The sequence below is a fragment of the Bison bison genome, unplaced genomic scaffold (genome assembly GCF_000754665.1).
Source record: "Bison bison bison isolate TAMUID 2011002044 unplaced genomic scaffold, Bison_UMD1.0 scf7180017864485, whole genome shotgun sequence".
Lineage (NCBI taxonomy): Eukaryota > Metazoa > Chordata > Mammalia > Artiodactyla > Bovidae > Bison > Bison bison.
Window position 1 is genome coordinate 423,854 of NW_011495045.1, and position 21,010 is coordinate 444,863.

Here is a 21,010-nt window from a genome sequence, read left to right on the forward strand (position 1 = left end):
ATCAGGCACTCTGTCTATCAGATCTAGTCCCTTAAATCTATTTCTCACTTCCACTGTATAGTGATAAGGGATTTGATTTCGGTCATACCTGAATGGTGTAGTGGTTTTCCCCACTTTCTTCAATTTAAGTCTGAATCTGGCTTGTATAACTGAAACTAATACTGTAAGGCAATTATACTTTTTTTTTTTTTTTTTCACTAGAGGAAAAAGTGTGTAACTCCAGAGACACCAAATGGAGATAATGATTACTGCAACTAGATTTTCACTGCAACTAGAGGCAAGTTTTCCCCTTCTTTATAACTTATAGTTAAAAACTATATAATCACCTTTTAGGGTGTTGGAGGAATATTTAGGCCCCATTTTTTATATGTCTGTAGGAATGGAGAGAATTTCTATAAGAGTGAAAGTAATAGGAAGACCCGTTTTTCTCCATTTCTTTACTTCCAACTCTCCACAGAGAAGGCACACCTCAGCTCATTGGTTGGCCTAGAGCCAAACCTGCTTCAATGAGCCCTTTCTTCTACTTTTCAAATCTAACTCTAATTCAGAGTTGAAGTATTAATAAATCCAGTTGGCAACAGATCCAAAGCCATTATCTTTCATGTTTTCTCAGCTGCTGACATTCTGATATTCATTTATCTTTTATTTCATTTCTACACTGGTTACACAGTTAGGAGGAAAAAACAAAGATATTCTTTACTGTTCCCCTAAAGCTACAAGCCAGGATAAGAGGTAAAATGAAAATAAACAAAACAGAGAAGAGCTCTTTTCCCTTCCTGTCCTCATTACTTTTTAAAGCACTTAATAAGAATCCACACGTGGAGAGGATAAGATGGTTTTGCCTTATCAAATGTATACACTAGCTCTACAGACACAGTATCAACATGATCACACAAGCTTAGCAAAAGTTCAAAAGCCAAAGCAAAATTTAGTGATGCTGCTAAGTCACTTCAGTCGTGTCTGACCCTGTGTGACCCCATAGACGGCAGCCCACCAGGTTCCCCTGTCCCTGAGATTCTCCAGGCAAGAACACTGGAGTGGGTTGCCATTTCCTTCTCCAATGCATGAAAGTGAAAAGTGAAAGTGAAGTTGCTCAGTCATGTCCGACTCTTCGTGACCCCAAGGATTGCAGCCTACCAAGCTCCTCCACCCATGGGATTTTCCAGGCAAGAGTACTGGAGTGGGTTGCCAAGCAAATGGAGTAACAGACTGGTTCCAAATAGGAAAAGGAGTACGTCAAGGCTGTATATTGTCACCCTGCCTATTTAACTTATATACAGAGTACATCATGAGAAACTCTCGGCTGGGTGAAGCACAAGCTGGAATCGAGATTGCTGGGAGAAGTATCAATAACCTCCCATATGCATATGACACCACCCTTATGGCAGAAAGTGAAGAATTAAAGAGCCTCTTGATGAAACTGAAAGAAGAGAATGAAACGTTGGCTTAAAACTCAACATCCAGAAAACTAAGATCATGGTACCTGGTTCCATTAACTCATGGAAAATAGATGGGGAAACTGTGAAAACAGTGACAGACTTTATTTTCTTGGGCTCCAAAATCAATACAGATAGTGACTGCAGCCATGAAATTACAAGACACTTGCTCCTTAGAAGAAAAGTTATGACCAAACTAGACAGCATATTAAAAAGCAGACATTACTTTCCCAACAAAGGTCTGTCTAGTCAAAGCTATGGTTTTTCCAGTAGTCATGTATGAATGTGAGAGCTGGACTATAAAGAAAGCTGAGCACTGAAGAACTGATGCTTTTGAATTGTGGTGTTGGAGAAGACTCTTGAGAGTCCCTTGGACTGCAAGGAGATCCAACCAGTCCATCCTAAAGGAAATCAGTCCTGAATATTCACTCGAAGGACTGATGCTGAAGCTGAAACTCCAATACTTTGGCCACATGATGCAAAGAACTGACTCATTTGAAAAGACCCTGATGCTGGGAAAGCTTGAGGGCGGGAGAAGGGGATGACAGAGGATTAGGTGGTTGGATGGCATCACTGACTCAATGGACATGAGCTTGAGTAAACTCTGGGAGTTGGTGATGGACAGGAAAGCCTGGCCTTCTGCAGTCTATGGGGTTGCAAAGAGTCGGACACAACTGAGCGACTCATCTGAACTGAACTAAGCATATGCAAAAAATACTAGAAAACAGTATTTACATCCAGGAACAAGATAAGATTTTGAAACAACCTCATACTTAAAAGACTCTTCTAGATTTGAAATTTTGATTTCTATCTAAAACTCTATCTTCAGTTTGCATGAAGTAAAGTGAAAATCGCTCAGTCATGTCCAACTCTTTACGACCCCATGGACTATATAGTCCCTGGAATTCTCCAGGCCAGAATACTGGAGTGGGTAGCCTTTCCCTTCTCCAGGGTATCTTCCCAACCCAGGGATCGAACCCAGGTCTCCCACATTGTGGGCGGATTCTTTACCAGCTGAGCCACAAGGGAAACTCGAGAATACTGGAGTGGATAGTCTATCCCTTCTCTAGCAGATCTTCCTGACCCAGGAATTGAATCGGGGTCTCCTGCATTGCAGGCGGATTCTTTACCAACTGAGCTATGAGGGAAGGCCTCAGAGCTTCAGTTTGCATGGATTGCTTTAAGTCATGCTTTTGATAGCTTCTATAGCAGTTTAAGGGCTTCTCTTGTGGCTCAGCTGGTAAAGAATCCACCTGCAATGCAGGAGTCCTGGGTTCAGTTCCTGGGTTGGAAAGATCCTCTGGAGAATGCCAAAGCTGCCTACTCCAGTATTCTGCCCTGGAGAATTCCATGGACTGAATATGTATAGTCCCTGGGGTCGCAAAGAGTAGAACATGACTGAGCAACTTTCAAATAGCAGATCAAATAAAGTACAACTATACTAAAAAATATATCAGTGAATAAACATGAACCTCTTCTTTATTTGTAAAGAAAACAACATTACCCATTACTGTTCAAAGTTTTTGACGGGACTGAATCATTAAATATATGTGAACAAGTTTATCAAAATTCCAGACACATTTTAGTTTTACCTATAGACTGCAGTTACTATCTTTAGCCACTAGATGGCAATGTTGCTACAGTAAATCACTGTAAAATGGCCATTTCGGTTTTACTTAACAGAAGTACCATTACAGGGCTTTCCTGCCATCTAGTGAGCTGATACCTAAAACTCTGGACACCTAAAAGAAGAGACTGTGATAATTTCACATTCTATAAGAAATTAAATACTAATGGTGTCTTTACACTTCATTTTTAACTCTTAATTCATCTGAAATGAGAAATGTGAGAAATCCTATGAAAAGGGCATTGCATAAAGTAAGACATTTGCTGATAGCTAATAAAAGTGTTTGAAAATTTACCTCTGATCCCAAACTGAGAGAAATGATCTCATCCTCAAAAGCAGAATGTGTGTCAATATGGGCAGGAATTCCTGAGATTGAAGATAGGGTAACAGGTCACTTCACTTTTCTTTTTAGTACATTTAAGACATCTCTAAATATAGCCTCAAGGATTATAGTGAAAACATCATTTGATAAACAAGAATCTACTATAATTTTAGGTAAAGGAAACATTTAAGATTAATGTAAATAAAATTAAATTTTTTGTTGCTGCTGTTGTTGAGTCTCTAAGCCATGTCTAATTCTTTGTGACCCCGTGGACTGCAGCATGCCAGGCTTCCGTGTCCTTCAATATGCCCAGAGTTTGCTCAAATTCATATCCACTGAGTTAGTGATGCTATTTAACCATCTCATTCTCTGCTGCTCCCTTCTTCTTTGGCTTCAACACATTCCCAGCATCAGGGTGTTTACCAAAGAGTCAGCTATTCCCATCTGGTAGCCAAAGTACTGGAGCTTCACTCTCAGCATCAGTCCTTCCAAAGAATATTCAGTATGGATTTCATTTAGGATTACTGCTTTGATCTCCATGGAGTCCAAGGGACTCTCAAGAGCCTTCTGCAGCACACAATCAAAAGCGTCAAATCCTTGGTGCACAGCCTTCTTTATGATCAAACTCTCACATCCATACATGACTACAGGAAAACCAACACTTTGACCATATAGACATTTGTTGGCAGAGTGATGTCTCTGCTTTTAGTACACTGTTTAGGTTTGTCGTAGCTTTCCTTTCAAGGAACAAGTATCTTTTAATTTCATGGCTGCAGTCCCGTCCATGGTGATTTTGGAGCCCAAGAAAATAGTCTGTCACTGTTTCTACTTTTCCCCTTTTATTTTCCATGACATGATGGGAACAGATGCCATGATCTTAGCTTTTTGAACGTTGAGTTTTAAGCCAGCTTTTTCAGTCTTCTATTTCACCCTCATCAAGAAGCTCGTTAGTTCCTCTTCAATTTCTGCCATTATCATGGTATCATCTACATATCTGAGGTTCTTGATATTTCTCCCGGTAATCTTACTTCCAGCTTGTGCTTCATCCAGCCTAGCATTTTGTATAATGTACTCTGCATATAAGTTAAATAAGCAGGGTGGCAATACACAGCCTTTCCTAATTTTGAACCACGCCATTGTTCCATGTCTGTTCTAACTCTTGTGTCTTGACTTGCATATCGGTTTCTCAGGAGACCATTAAGGTGGTCAGAGATAAATTAAACTATCTCTTTAATAATTTTCCAGTTTCTTGTGATTCACAAAGGCAAAGGCTTTAGTGTAGTCAATGCAGAAGTAGATGATATTCTGCAACTCCCTTGCTTTATGATCCAACGGATGTTGGCAATTTGATCTCTGGTTCCTCTGTTTTTTCTAAACCCAGCTTATACATCTGGAATTTCTTGGTTTACACACTGCTGAAGCCTAGCCTAAAGGATTTTGAGCACAAGCTTGCTCAAAGTGTGAAATGTGTGCAACTGTACAGAAGTTGGCTTTAGCATTGTCCTTCTTTGGGACTGGAATGAAAACTGATATTTTCCAATACTGTGGCTAGTGCTGAGTTTACCAAATTTGCTGACATACTATATGCAGAACTTTAACAGCATCATCGTTTAGGATCTGAAACAGCTTAGCTGGAATTCCATCACCTTTACTAGATTTGTTCATAGTAATGCTTCCCAAGGCCACTTGACTTCACATTCCAGGATGTCTGGCTCTAGGTGGTTATCAAGGTCATTAAGACTTTTTTTTTTTCTGTGTATTCTTGCCACCTGTTCTTAATCTCTTTTGCTTCTGTTAGGTCCTCAGTTTTTGTCCTTTGTCGTGCCCATCCTTGCATGAAATGTTCCCTTGATATCCCCAATTTTCCTGAAGAGATCTCTAGTCTTTCCTATTGATTGTTTTCCTCTATTTCTTTGCATTGTCCACTTACGAAGGCTTTCTTATCTCTCCTTGATATTCTCTGGAACTCTGCATTCAGATGGCTGTTGCCTTTCACTTCTCTTCTCATCTCAGCTATTTGTAAAGCCTCCTTAGACAATCACTTTGCCTTCTTGCACTTCTTTACTTTTGGGATGGACTCCTGTACAATGTTATGAACCTCTGTCCATAGTTATTCAGGCACTCTATCAGATCTAACTCCTTGAATTTATTCATCACCTCCACTGTATAATCATAAGGAATTTGATTTAGGTTATACCTGAATGGCCCAGCGGTTTTCCCTACTTTCGTCTATTTAAACCTGAATTTTGCAATAAGGAGCTCATGATCTGAACCACAGTCAGCTTCTGGTCTTGTTTCTGCTGACTGTATAGAGCTTCTCCATCTTCAGCTACAAACAATATAATCAATCTGATTTTGGTATTGAGCATCTAGTGTTGTCCACATGTATATTCATCTTTTGTGTTGCTGGAAGAGGGTGTTTGCTATGACCAGTGCATTCTCTTGGCAAAACTCTGTTGGCCTTTGCCCTGCTTCATTTTGTACTTCTAGGCCAAACTTGCCTGTTAATCCAGGTATCATGTGACTTCCTACTTTTGCATTCCAATCCTCTATAATGAAAAGGACACCTTTTTTTTTGGTATTAGTTCTAGAAGGTCTTATAGGTTTTCATAGAACCAGTCAACTTCAGATTCTTCGGTATTAGTGGTTGGGGCATAGATTTGGATTGCTGATACTGAATGGTTTGCCTTGGAAAAGAACCAAGATCAGTTTTGCACCCAAGTACTGCATTTCAGACCCTTCTGTTGATGATGATGGTTACTCCACTTCTTCTAAGGGATTCTTGTCCACAGTAGTAGATATAATGGTCATCTGAATTAAATTCACCCACTCTCACCCATTTAAATTCACTAATTCCTAAGATGTCGATGTTCACTCTTGCCATCTCCTGCGTGACCACATCCAGTTTACCTTGATTCAAGGACCTAACATTCCAGGTTCCTATGCAATACTGTTCTTTACAGCACTGGACTTTACTTTCACCACCAGACATATCTACAACTGTCATTTCTGCTTTGGCCCAGCTTCTTCATTCTTTCTGGAGCTATTAGCAATTACCTCCACTCTTCCCCAGTAGTATAATGGACACTTTCTGACCCATGGGGCTCATCTTCCAGATCACAGCCTTCATGGATCACAGCCTTGTTGTGGCGAAGGTGACTGTGTAATTCAATGAAGCTATGAGCCATGCTGTGCAGGGTCACTCAAGATGTCAGGTCATAGTGGAGAGTTTTGACAAAATGTGGTCTACTGGAGGAGGGAACGGCAAACCACTCCAGCATTTTTGCCACGAGAATCCCATGAACAGTATGAAAATTAAACTAGGTCTAAACTAAAAATATAACTTTACATTAAAGCACCGTTGTGACTTGACTGTAAAATCAAGACTTGAGAGTCACTGCTTAACCAGGGCATTTCCCAAATCTCATCCCAAGATAGCTAACAAAGTCATTCTGACCTATGAATACTGGATTCCCAAGTACTTGTAGAACAAAAACAACAGCCAGGCATGAAAACTAATCTTATGAATATTTAAGATATGGCTTCTTTCACGAGTCTCTCAATCAACACTGCTGTGGTTTTTCAGTCACTAAGTCATGTCCATCTCTTTATTACTCCATGGACTGCAAAATGACAGGTTTTCCTGTCCATCACCATCTCCCAGAGTTTGCTCAAACTCACGTCCACTGAGTAGGTGATGCCACCCAACCATCTCATCCTCTGTTGTCCTGTTCTCCTCCTGCCTTCAATCTTTCCAAACATCAAGGTCTTTTTCAACAAGTCAGTTCCTCTCATCAGGTGGCCAAAGTAATGGAGCTTCAGCTTCAGCACCAGTCCTCCCAATGAATACTCAGGGTTGATTTCCTTTAGGATTGACTGGTTTGATATCCCTGCTGTCCAAGGGACTCTCAAGAGTCTTCTCCAGCACCAAAGTTTGAAGGCATCAATTCTTTGGCACTCAGCCTTCTTTATGGTCCAGCTCTCACATCCATACATGACTACTGGAAAAAACCATAGCTTTGACTATATGAACCTTTGCTGGCAAAGTGATATCTATGTTTTTCAATATGTGGTCTAGTTTTGTCATAGCTTTTCTTCCAAGAAGGAAGTATCTTTTAATTTCATGGCTACAGTCACCGTCCACAGTGATTCTGGAATCCAAGAAAATAAGTCTACCACTGTTTCCATTTTTTCCCCATTTATTTACTGTGAAGTGATGGGACTGAATGCCATGATCCTCTTTTTTACAAATATTGAGCTTAAGCCAGCTTTTTCACTCTCCTCTTTCACCTCCATCAAGAAGCTCTTTAGTTCCTCTTTGCTTTCTGCCATTAGGGTGGTACCATTTACATACTGAGATTATTGATACTTCTCCCATCAATCTTGATTCCAATTTGTGATTCATCCAGTCCAGCATTTCACATGGTGTACTCTGTATATAAGTTAAATAAGCAGGGTGACAATATACACCCTGAAACTACATTGACTGAGTATCTCTCTTACTTAAAAGAAACTTTGCTACATTGTGAGAGTATATAAAGCTAGTGAGACACAATCCCTGTCTTTAAGGAGTTTATAGACCAATGGAAACTAAGCTATCACAAAACATGATAAATGCAGAGGGAAAAAAAATGCCATAACTTGTCACTAATAAAGCCCTCAATATCATTTGATTAGTACAAATATCAGATGAAGATGCTGACAAGTGCAAAGAAGTTAATAACCTAAAATTTTTCCATTAAAATGTCATCCTAGAATTATCTTCCACATTCTCTACAGAAGAATAAGAAGATCAAGATGATCTAACTAATTAGCCTTCTTCTTGGTACCTATACATTATTTGATTTCTTCCATTTTACATGCTTTCTTTGTTTTTAAAGAAATCTTCTTCCTCTCCAAAAAACAATGCTGAGGGGGGAACAAAAGAATATTACAAATAACAACATGTCAATCTGTTTACACTTAAGATGCAAATTCCTCAAGAAACTGAGTGTAAAATTGCAAAGGGATTAAAATCAACACAGGTAATGGACATAAGCAAATTACTCTAAAAGTAAATTTAAGCAAAAAAATAATATCTTTGATCTTAGGGAGCTATGTAACCCACTAAATTACGAAATTTATGACTGGAATTGTAAAAGAAGAAATACTCACCATGCCCAGGTTCATACTGGTTTATAGTCAATTGATTAGGTTTATGTTTAATGAATCCTTCCTTCAACCATTTCTCTAAAATGCTCTCACAAATGTCAGGAAGACCTGAAATCAGTAATGATAAAAGTGAAACATATTAAATTATTTACTTTTCATGTTTAACCCAAGAATGAAAAAAACAGTCACTGTGATAAAAATCACACAGCTTTTAGTTTAGTAGTCAGATCCAAACATAACAGTAAGTTCACAAGCAAAAGAAAAAAAAAACAAAACTTAATAACCTTTTAAAATTATTTTATTAACTTTATCAAATAAAATATACAAAAGAATTTTGCAGACAACAATTTTGGTATTTTTTAAAGTAGCAATAAAATTATAAAATTTACTATATTATATGGAAACTAGCCTGACCAATTTCTTATTAAATTATTAATTTATTTTAAATTTAATTATTTGAAATTAATTCATTTAAAAAACATGTTTTTCAAAGTAGAACTAAGTTACTTTTATTGGGGTCATAAATGTTATTTCATGAGGCAAAGGAAATCCTTAAATAAGATGAAAGTCATAAAAATACACATAAATTGAATTCCAACAAAGACATCTACCAAAGGATTAATATCTAGATTATATGGTAAAATCTTATTATTAGATTGGACTACTCATTAGAAAAAACTAGCAAAGAAGATGAAAAAGAATTCACAGAAAAGGAAATAAAAATGGCCAATCTCACTAGCAATTGGGTATAAAGTTAAAAGTGATATTTCACATGCAACTGAGGTAGGGGGTAAGGAAGTAAGCACTTTGTGAGAGAACGTTGGTATAGCTCTTTTAGGATGCAATCTGTCAGTGTCTACTGACATTTTTAAGTGAGCATAACTTTGACAGAATTCTAATCCAGCAGTTTCATTTCCCTTGAGCAACTCTTGCTTAACAAATAAAGAGGTGTATACAAAGATATTTACTGCAGCACAACTTGTAAAAGCCAAAAGCTAGAAATAACCTAAATATCTAGCAAAAGGAAACTAAGTGAATAAGCAATTACTGAATATTCAATAAAATGAAAACCTGTATAAGATCTCTAACATATACTGTGATAAGGTGACAATATATGAATATACAATTCATGACATACAATATACTGCTACATGTTAACAACTATATACTTAAACAGGTTATTTGGATGTAAATTCATTTATAAAGATTGAAATAATATACACTAAACTGTTAACTGTATTACTTCTGAAGAGGTGTATGGGAGTAAGGATAGTGCTCAAGAGAAATTAAATTTAGCTTTATTTGTATGTATAACATTTTTAACACAAAACTACACTATTTAATCTAAATGACTTAACATTTAATCAACTGTTTTATATGTTAACATACAAATAACCAATGAAAAATAATCTCAACCATGATATCCTAATATTATATATTAATATTTTTTCCTGAACCAGACCTTATTGTTTGCTAACAATTACTTACCCCCAGGTAACGGCTTATCTTTATCTACATTGTTGTTCTCATAGTGGAATTCATAGCCAAAATGCTTTACTCTTCTGTGTTTTAAGGATTTTTGAACTGTATCAAGAGAAGTAAACTATTTAGGAGAAAAAGAATTTCATTCCTTCATATATTTCAAAGTTAACTTTATGAATAAGGATTAATTTAGGAATGGTAATTTTTGTTAACTGCTAAACTATTGTCTTCAGTAAAATTGAACATTCTACTTCATATCTGCTATTCTTTTAAGTCTAAAATTGAAACAATCTTTTAAGGGTTTCACCCAATCAATTTGAAAAAGCTAAACATATACCCTGCCGCTCACATGACTGCTAATGATCTGGAAACAGAGTAACTACTTTGTAAATTTCTCTAGGACGTTCTTACTACATTATAATTATACAGTACTGAACTGCTAATTTCTCATTGTAAAAATTGCCTTAGAGTAGAGAGAACCAAATAAGACAATTTACATGTGTCCCTGTGTATCCTTGGGGAATTGGTTCCCTCAGATGCCAAAATCCAAGGAGGATTAAGTCTCTTACATAAAATAGCGCAGCATTTGCATATAAAGTAAACATATCTTTCACATCCTCCAGAATGCTTTAAATCATCTTTAGATTACTTATAATACCTAGTACAATGTATATGACATGTAAAACAGTTGCATATACAATATATATGTGTGTATATATATATACACTGGGCTTCCCTGGTGGCTTAGAGGTTAAAGCATCTGACCGCAATGCGGGAGACCTGGGTTCGATCCCTGGGTCGGGAAGATCCTCTGGAGAAGGAAATGGCAACCCACTCCAGTATTCTTGCCTACAGAATCCCATGGATGGAGGAGCCCGGTGGGCTACAGTCCATGGGGTCACAAAGAGTCAGACACGACTGAGTGACTGCCAAAATCCAAGGAGGATTAAGTCTCTTACATAAAATCGTGCAGCATTTGCGTATAATCTAAACATATCTTTTACATCCTCCAGAATGCTTTAAATCATCTTTGGATTATTACAATACCTAGTACAACGTATATGACATGTAAAACAGTTGCATATACAATATATATCTGTGTATATCGAAAGTTATGACCAACCTAGATAGCATATTCAAAAGCAGAGACATTACTTTGCCAACAAAGGTCCATCAGGTCAAGGCTATGGTTTTTCCATTGGTCATGTATGGATTTGAGAGTTGGACTGTGAAGAAAGCTGAGTGCCGAAGAATTGATGCTTTTGAACTGTGGTGTTGGAGAAGACTCTTGAGAGTCCCTTGGACTGCAAGGAGATCCAACCAGTCCATTCTGAAGGAGATCAGCCCTGGGTGTTCTTTCGAAGGAATGATGCTAAGCTGAAACTACAGTACTTTGGCCACCTCATGCAAACAGTTGACTCACTGGAAAAGACTCTAATGCTGGGAGGGATTGGGAGCAGGAGGAAAAGGGGACGACAGAGGATGAGATGGCTGGATGGCATCACCGACTCGATGGACGTGAGTTTGAGTGAACCCTGGGAGTTGGTGATGGACAGGGAGACCTGGTGTGCTGTGATTCATGGGGTCGCAAAGAGTCGGACACGACTGAGCAACTGAGATGAACTGAACTGATATATATGTTGGGCTTCCCTGGTGGCTCAGAGGTTAAAGCATCTGCCCGCAATGTGGGAGACCTGGGTTTGATTCCTGAGTCGGGAAGATCCTCTAGAGAAGGAAATGGCAACCCACTCTAGTATTCTTGCCTGGAGAATCCCATGGACGGAGGAGCCTGGTGGGCTACAGTCCAGGGAGTTGCAAAGAGTTGGACACAACTGAGCAACTTCACTTTCATATATTATGAACTGCCAACATATTTTACCTTTTGGAACTTTCTAGAATTTTACTTCTTTTTCAGATTTTTTCAACCCAGAGTTGATTGAATTCATGCATACAGAACCCATGAATACAGACAACCAAACGTATGTGAAACAGCTTATTAATGTTAGCTCTACAGTTCAGTTCAGTCGCTCAGTCATGTCCAATTCTTTGCAATCCCATGGACCGCAGCATGTCAGGTTTCCCTATTCATCACCAACTCCTGGAGCTTGCTCAAACTTATGTCCTTTGAGTCGGTGATGCCATCCAACCATCGCATCCTCTGTCATCCCCTCCTCCCCCTGGCTTCAATCTTTCCCAGCATCACAGTCTTTTCCATTGAGTCAGTTCTTTGCATCAGGTAGCCAAAGTATTGGAGCTTCAGCTTCAGCATCAGTTCTTCCAACGAATATTCAGGACTGATATCCTTTAGGGTTGATGATTTGATCTCCTGGTAGTCCAAGGGACTCTCAAGAGTCTTCTCCAACACCACAGTTCAAAAGCATCAATTCTTTGATGCTCTGGAAAAATATGACTACTGGAAAAACCATAGCTTTGACAAGATGGACCTCTGTCAACTCCACAAATGTTGGCTAATAAATATTCATCAATTTGGAGTTTTAAATTGATACCTATATATAAAAGCTATCTATTATTAATGCTCTTAAGAGTTGTTAGTATGACTTACCTAACAGTGGATCCAGAGCACTTTCAGTAATCTTGAGGAAACAGAATTTAATAAACCAAAGGAGAAGAAGACATTTTGCAGAAGCTTTTAAATATCAGATTTAAAGTTTTACTTACAATTTTGATTTTCTGTATCTTCTGTCCAGTTAACACTCTCCAAAAGCATTTTCTCATCCTCAGAAGAAATAATTTCTTCTATTACTTTGAGACCTGGAGGCAAGGCTTGAAGCCCCAACTCTTTCCACTGTGCTGTGGGAAACAAAATTAAAACAGTCAACATACAAAACTTAAAGTTCTCATAGACAAATAATTCTGTTCAGTTAGCCTTTTACCAGTTCACAAAACCCCTGTGAAATGGAGTATGTCCTGCTGTATCAGTAAACAAGGATGGCACAGTGATCAGCGATTTTGGGCCTCCAAATATAATAAATTGCTGAGCCCGGAGGGCGCCCAATGCCTGCAATCCACCAGCTATCAGCTGCTAGCAATCCCTACAGTGAACAAGGAACTAAAGATATAACAAAATCAAGAAACAGGATGCTGGCCCCAGAGAGATGAGGTTTGTAGAAAGAAGGATTTCAGTAAATAAGTCCCAGATGCTTGCATCTTCCCATACTTAGAAAAGCACTAAATCCCTTGAGATACCTGGTTTTCCTTAATTAACAATCTTTTATGTTCAGACTACCTGCCCCTCTTTGTTGCAAACTTTTCTATAACCTGACTGCTTCCCTCACCTCCTCAAAGCAGAGCTTTGAGGGCTACTTGAGATGCTGCCTCCTGGGCTTGAAGTCCCAAGAATTCTCACTGAAAACTCTCTACTTTCAGGCTGTGACTAGTTTTTTTAGTTGACACTTGGCTGATGGACAAGGGAACCAGAGCAGATTCCTCTTCTTCACCTGGATGCTACAGAGATCCAGAGCCTTGGTTCCTTTGCCCATCAGCCTGCTCGGCCAGTCCAGATGAATCTGGGTGAGTCTCTCCTGGTTCTAGGATTTCCCATTATTGGCTGATGATCCTAAGTTTTATTCAGTGGGGGAAAAAGTTATCCTCGAAACTTGGTTTCAAGGTGTACCTGGCTGCTCAGTTTAGACACAGGGTGGGATACCCTCAGTCAGAGGACTAGGAAGATTCTGCTCCAGCAGGGAACCCTCAGTGTTAAGGCACTGGGAAGGCTCAGTTTGGATACTGAGTAGATAGCCTCAGTTGAGAGACTTTGCTCAGTTAAACACTGAGTAAGGTAGGACTGAGTTATTAGGGGTAAGACTGACTTGTTGTTTTTCCTTAATTTGGTTTACCTTAACAGAGTGGCTCAAAATAAAATAAAAATCTTATGAGAACTTCTGAGCTCCAAAGGGACTCTTCTTTCCAGCCAGCAATGGCTTCCTCAGGTGACAGAAACTTGCAGGACTGGTAGAGGCAGACCTCCAGGTCTGTAGGTGCATGAGGCTGCACCTACAGGGAAACCCACTCACATAATTAACAATCTGCTCAACCAGGGACGTGCATAAGAATGGGCCATTCCCCAATCTGAGCACTTGTGGAAGTCTTATACTTCACTGGGATACCCAAGGCACATAAGAGGGGGCTGAAACAACTCTGAGGCAAAACCAGAGGAGTAAGCCTTCAAGCAGCACACGCTGGTCTGCCACATGATCCTCATTAGCAATTTTGTCTTGACAAACTGACTTCAAAATGGGAAACAAAGGTTTCAAAATAAAAGAAAAAGGAAGGACAAAGTTCTAGTACCCTAGCTGGGCAAATGTATGTTACAAAACTTACAAGTGTTTACTTGATCGGAAATTGGAGAAAATCTCACCCTGGAAATTGAGGGGCCTCTTCACTGCAAACACAAAGTTAAAACCTGGCTTGGTAAAACCTTAAACAAAGGGCTTTAGTTTCTTTATACAAGATGGTTACATCTCTTTTGCTTAAATTAACTGTGAAATAGGCATGTTCCATTGGGGAATAATTCCCCTGCATGGTATTATAAGACAAGGCATATAGATTACCACTAAGAACATACTAACTGAATATACTAACCAGCAGTTACCTGAACCACACAAACAAGCAAAAACTGGGAACTAACATGCAAGGGGTAATTAATATAAAACTAGTGATTTTGCTTTAGTTTAACTCATAAACTCAGAATAGTCTTTGCTGAATGTTTTATACAAACCTTTAAAGGCATGATAAATTAAATTCTAAAATTATAGAACACAGAATTTTGTAAAATACATTTCAGTTCAACTAAAATCTTGTCACTGATTTCAGTAACTTTAGGTGATAGAACTGTTCTTCGTGGAGCTAAAAACAACTGTCTTTCTCTTCCAAATCTCTAAAACCAGAATGTGAATACAGGCCATAAGGACCTGAGACTGAGCCCAATTAACTCAAGCACACAAAACCTAAAACAAAGGGGAAAAAATGGCAGTTTTAAAATTCAAACCACTGGAAATGCTCCCTTAGCCAAACTTACAGATAACAAGCCTTAGTCATCTGAGCAAGCAATCTTAATGTATTCTGTTTGTAAACTAGTAAGTTTATATTGTTATATGTGGTTCATATCTAAGCTTTTAGTAAAGCCATGAGATCTCTAGTTTGCCTGTTTATGTCTGTGTACACATTATACATATGAGATATCTCTACTTCTAGAAAGTACTATCAAAATTAAGTCTATAAAGAGTTATACTTAATTTTAATAAAAAGCATTTACATTTAAAATGGCAAAGATGATTTTCAGGTTCATGTGAACTGAGAAATATTCACTATTAGGCTGATATCTGATATTGATGCTTAAGATTGTTGATCTAATTAAGACATGTTAAGATTATTGTCAGACAGGACTGAGCGACTGAACTGAACTGAACTGAACTGAAGACGATTGTACCTAACCTAGGTTTAATAAATAAGACCTTACTAGATCTCTTGCAAGAAAAATAACTTGACATGAAATAACTTTAAAGTAAAAGTAAATGAAATAAGAACTTTGGTATAAAGACTTTAATGTAATTACATTTTAGAAATATCTACTTAAAATGATCTTTCCATATATTTGGTAACTTAAAGTTCTAGAACTGTGTTAAATTAAGTGATGAAAGTTTATTAAATAGCTAAAAAGATACTGAGACATCAATTACTAAATAGAAAAATTAAGGTAGTTGGAAATATTGTTGAAAATGTTTGATATCACCTGAGATGTTCTCTATAAGAAAACAAATGTTTTTAAAATTATCACTGGTGTTTATGCTCACCAATTTATAGAATGCTTCCCTGATAGCTCAGTTGGTAAAGAATCCACCTGGAATGCAGGAGACCCTGGTTCAATTCCTGGTTTGGGAAGATCTGCTGGAGAAGGGATAGGCTACCCACTCCAGTATTCTTGGGCTTCCCTTGTGGCTCAGCTGGTAAAGAATCTGCCGGCAATGTGGGAGACCTGGGTTCAATCCCTGGGTTGGGAAGATCGCCTGGAGAAGCTAAAGGCTATCCACTCCAGTATTTTGGCCTGGAGAATTCCATGGACTGTATAGTACATGGGGTCAAAAAGAGTCTGACACGACTGAGCCACTTCACTTTCACTTTCAATTTAAAGACAGTTCATAATTGCTTGTTAGCTTTACTAAAAATCAAAGCTTTAAGAGTTGAGGATTCTAATTTAAACATGTAGTTAATGTGAATAAGAATAACACAGTAACATTTCAGTATACAATAAGAAGTAGAATGCATGATTTCAGTAAAGAAGGTATGAGAAATGGAATTACATTTTATTAAAAAAAAATATGAGCTGGGTAATTTTATTTGGATGGAAAATGAGACACAGGATGGATACAGAAAGTGATGAGAGAGTGTGGAAACAAACCCTGAGGAAAGAGTTCTATACACAGTCAGGATTAACCAAATTTAGACTGAAGTTGTTGAGTAAATGGACTTTAAGTGAGCTAGGACAGGACTGGAATTTAATTTGTTAAAATACTCCTTTTATAATAGATTGTGTGAGTTTCTGCACCCTTAAATGATCTATATTTATTTTCTTTTAATAGTTTTTGTGACTTTGGTTAAAAGAATAGGTATCATTTCATTGACCTATGATCCTGTTATGTTTTAAAACCTTTATGATATTTCTAACAAACTTCCCAAATATCAAAATCTAACTAAAGCTCTTTTAGTCTCCAGCTAACTCTGGGATGGATACTTGAAGAAGCGTCTTTGAGACATCTCAGAGATGAATATTAAACTAAGTTTATTTGGTATTTTTATCTTCCCAACCCAGGGATTAAACCCAGGTCTCCCACATTTTACACAGATGCTTTACTATCTGAGCCACCAGAGAAGCCCCAACTCAAAAACATTCTCAAGTGATTGAAGATGAACTTTAGGTTGTAATGTATGGATAAATATCATTAATACAGATATTCCAAAATTTATATGACATCCCTAACATCTGGTATGTCCTGATATAATGTTATCAGTCATAATTGTAATGATTATACTAACATATTATATGTTGCAGAAATATCCAAGTTTCCTAATTACATTGTACTCAACTCTATACCATGCTATTTTAAGTTTTGTCCTTTACAGACTATCATAATTTTATACTGCTTTTACACAATAAAGATTTTCAAGAAGACATAGAAAGAACTTTAAAAAAAAATGTGTTTCTGATAGGCTTGATGCTACTAAATTGTATAACAAATTACAAACTGTAATGGAAAACCTGCTTACTTCATACAGATCAAAAGGAATCAATTACATGGGACTAAATGAACTGATAAATGTGATAAATAACTTTGACTTCAGAACATACTAACTTCAATCTGTTTAAATAAACTTTTTTTTTATGCTGTGACTTACAAGTTGATAAAGAATGCCTTTGTAAATAAAGATAAAACATTTTCAGTATTCTCTCTGCCTGCTGCTGCTAAGTCACTTCTGTTGTGTCCGACTCTGTGTGACCCCATAAATGACAGTCCACCAGGCTCCCCCGTCCCTGGGATTCTCCAGGCAAGAACACCAGAGTGGGTTGCCATTTCCTTCTCCAATGCATGAAAGTGAAAAGTGAGTGAAGAAGCTCAGTCGACCTTGCCAAGATTTGGCTTCTCCGGCTGGCCTTCCTATGGACTTGATGGTATTGCAACTTGATTACAACTAGTTATACTAATAATTTGTTCTTTAACTTGTTTTCTGTTTCCAAATTGTTTATATCTTTATCTCTCTGCTACACTATGACTTTGTCAATGTTACTAGCTACATTACTTATAATATTTTTGTCTCTTACAGTATGTAACCAGGCATCCAACAAATGTAATGATGATTACATAACTTCAAGCAACTGGTCAAAAATGTAGTCCTATATGCCATCAATAATTGTGATAGTGTGATTCTAGGTGTGGGAGGAAGCAGGCAAGGGAAAATATCTCGTGGATCCTAATAGGTTAAAAGATAGAGGATCCAGAGAATCTTTTATTATCCGTCAATGAGTCTAATCTACTACCATAGTGGCTCAGACAGTAAAGAGTCTGTCTACAATGCAGGAGACCCAGGTTTGATCCCTGGGTAGAACTTGGGAAGATCCCCTGGAGAAGGAAATGGCAGCCCACTCCAGTATTCTTGCCTGGAAAATCCCATGGACCAAGGAGCGGTGGCTGCACAGGCGCAGGAGGGCCTAGAGGAGCTATTCCACATTCAAGGTCAGGAGGGGCAGCACTGAGGAGATACCAAGGTAAGGAGCAGCAGATGCGCTTTGCTGCAGCAGCCGTGAAGAGATAACCCACGCCAAGGTAAGAGAAACCCAAGTAAGACGGTAGGTGTTGCAAGAGGGCATCAGAAGGCAGACACACTGAAACCATAATCACAGAAAACTAGTCAATCTGATCACACTAGGACCATAGCCTTGTCTAACTCAATGAAACTAAGCCATGCCCGTGGGGCCACCCAAGATGGGTGGGTCATGGTGGAGAGGTCTGACAGAATATGGTCCACTGGAAAAGAGAATGGCAAACTACTTCAGTATTCTTGCCTTGAGAATCCCATGAACAGTATGAAAAGGCAAAATGATAGGATACCGAAAGAGGAACTCCCTAGGTCAATAGGTGCCCAATATGCTACTGCAGATCAGTGGAGAAATAACCCCAGAACGAATGAAGGGATGGAGCCAAAGCAAAAACAATACCCAGTTGTGGATGTGACTGGTGATAGAAACAAGGTCCGATGCTGTAAACAGCAATATTGCCTAGGAACCTGGAATGTCAGGTCCATGAATCAAGGCAAATTGGAAGTGGTCAAACAGGAGATGGCAAGAGTGCACGTGGACATTCTAGGAATCAGCGAACTCAAATGGACTGGAATGGGTGAATTTAACTCAGATGACCGTTATATCTACTACTGTGGGCAGGAATCCCTTAGAAGAAATGGAGTAGCCATCATGGTCAACAAGAGAGTCTGAAATGCAGACCATTCAGGTATGACTTAAATCAAATCCCTTACGATTATACAGTGGAAGTGAGAAATAGATTTAAGGGACTAGATCTGATAGAGTGCCTGATGAACTATGGACGGAGGTTCGTGACATTGTATAGGAGACAGGGATCAAGACCATGCCCATGGGAAAGAAATGCAAAAAAAGCAAAATGGCTGTCTGAGGAGGCCTTACAAATAGCTGTGAAAAGAAGAGAAGTGAAAAGCAAAGGAGAAAAGGAAAGATATAAGCATCTGAATGCAGAGTACCAAAAAATAGCAAGAAGAGATTAAGAAAGCCCTCCTCAGGGATCAATGCAAAGAAATAGAGGAAAACAACAGAATGGGGAAGACTACAGATCTCTTCAAGAAAATTAGAGATACCAAGGGAACATTTTATGCAAAAATGGGCTCGATAAAGGACAGAAATGGTATGGATCTAACAGAAGCAGAAGATATTAAGAAGAGGTGGCAGGAATACACAGAAGAACTGGACAAAAAAGATCTTCACGACCCAGATAATCACGATGGTGTGATCACTCATCTAGAGCCAGACATCCTGGAATGTGAAGTCAAGTGGGCCTTAGAAAGCATCACTACAAACAGAGCTAGTGGAGGTGATGGAATTCCAGTTGAGCTATTCCAAATCCTGAAAGATTATGCTATGAAAGTGCTGTACTTAATATGTCAGCAAATGTGGAAAACTCAGCAGTGGTCACAGGACTGGAAAAGGTCAGTTTTCATTCCAATCTCAAAGAAAGGCAATGCCAAAGAATGCTCAAACTACCGCACAGTTGCACTCATCTCACATGCTAGTAAAGTAATGCTCAAAATTCTCCAAGCCAGGCTTCAGCAATACCTGAACCATGAACTTCCAGATGTTCAAGCTGGTTTTCAAAAAGGCAGAGGAACCAGAGATCAAAATGCCAACATCCACCTGATCATCAAAAAAGCAAGAGAGTTCCAGAAAAACATCTATTTCTGCTTTATTGACTATGCCAAAGCCTTCGACTGTGTGGATCACAATAAACTGTGGAAAATTCTGAAAGAGATGGGAATACCAGACCACCTGACCTGCCTCTTGAGAAACCTATATGCAGGTCAGGAAGCAACAGTTAGAACTGGACATGGAACAACAGACTGGTTCCAAATAGGAAAAGGAGTACGTCAAGGCTGTATATTGTCACCCTGCTTATTTAACTTCTATGCAGAGTACATCATGAGAAATGCTGGACTGGAAGAAGCACAAACTGGAATCAAGATTGCCGGGAGAAATATCAATAACCTCAGATTTGCAGATGACACCACCCTTATGGAAGAAAGTGAAGAGGAACTAAAAAGCCTCTTGATGAAAGTGAAAGTGGAGAGTGAAAAAGTTGGCTTAAAGCTCAATATTCAGAAAACGAAGATCATGGCATCTGGTCCCATCACTTCATGGGAAATAGTGGGGAAACAGTGGAAACAGTGTCAGACTTTATTTTTGGGGACTCCGAAATCACTGCAGATGGTGACTGCAGCCATGAAATTAAAAGACGCTTCTTACTCCTTGGAAGAAAAGTTATGACCAACCTAGATAGCATACTGAAAAGCAGAGACATTACTTTGCCAACAAAGGTCCGTCTAGTCAAGGCTATGGTTTTTCCAGTGATCATGTATGGATGTGAGAGTTGGAGAGTGAAGAAAGCTGAGCACTGAAGAATTGATGCTTTTTAACTGTGGTGTTGGAGAAGACTCTTTGAGAGTCCCTTGGACTGCAAGGAGATCCAACCAGTCCATTCTGAAGGAGATCAGCCCTGGGATTTCTTTGGAAGGACTGATGCTAAAGTTGAAACCAATACTTTGGCCACCTCATGCGAAGAGTTGACTCATTGGAAAAGACCCTGATGCTGGGAGGGATTGGGGGCAGGAGGAGAAGGGGACGACAGAGGATAAGATGGCTGGATGGCATCACTAACTTGATGGACGTGAGTCTGAGTG

The 21,010-nt window shown here is 38.6% G+C and overlaps 1 protein-coding gene across 1 annotated transcript in view; it reads right to left on the reverse strand.

Moving 5' to 3' along the window:
* ALKBH8 (alkB, alkylation repair homolog 8 (E. coli)) overlaps positions 1-21,010 on the reverse strand; it is a 114,504-nt gene that overhangs the window by 76,351 nt on the left and 17,143 nt on the right. The window contains exons 3-6 of the mRNA XM_010862922.1: positions 12,698-12,829; positions 10,025-10,120; positions 8,540-8,644; positions 3,359-3,429 (exon numbers count right to left, since the gene is read on the reverse strand). Of these exons, the coding sequence (XP_010861224.1) occupies positions 3,359-3,429; positions 8,540-8,644; positions 10,025-10,120; positions 12,698-12,829 (404 nt within the window). The remainder of the gene's footprint in view (positions 1-3,358; positions 3,430-8,539; positions 8,645-10,024; positions 10,121-12,697; positions 12,830-21,010) is intronic.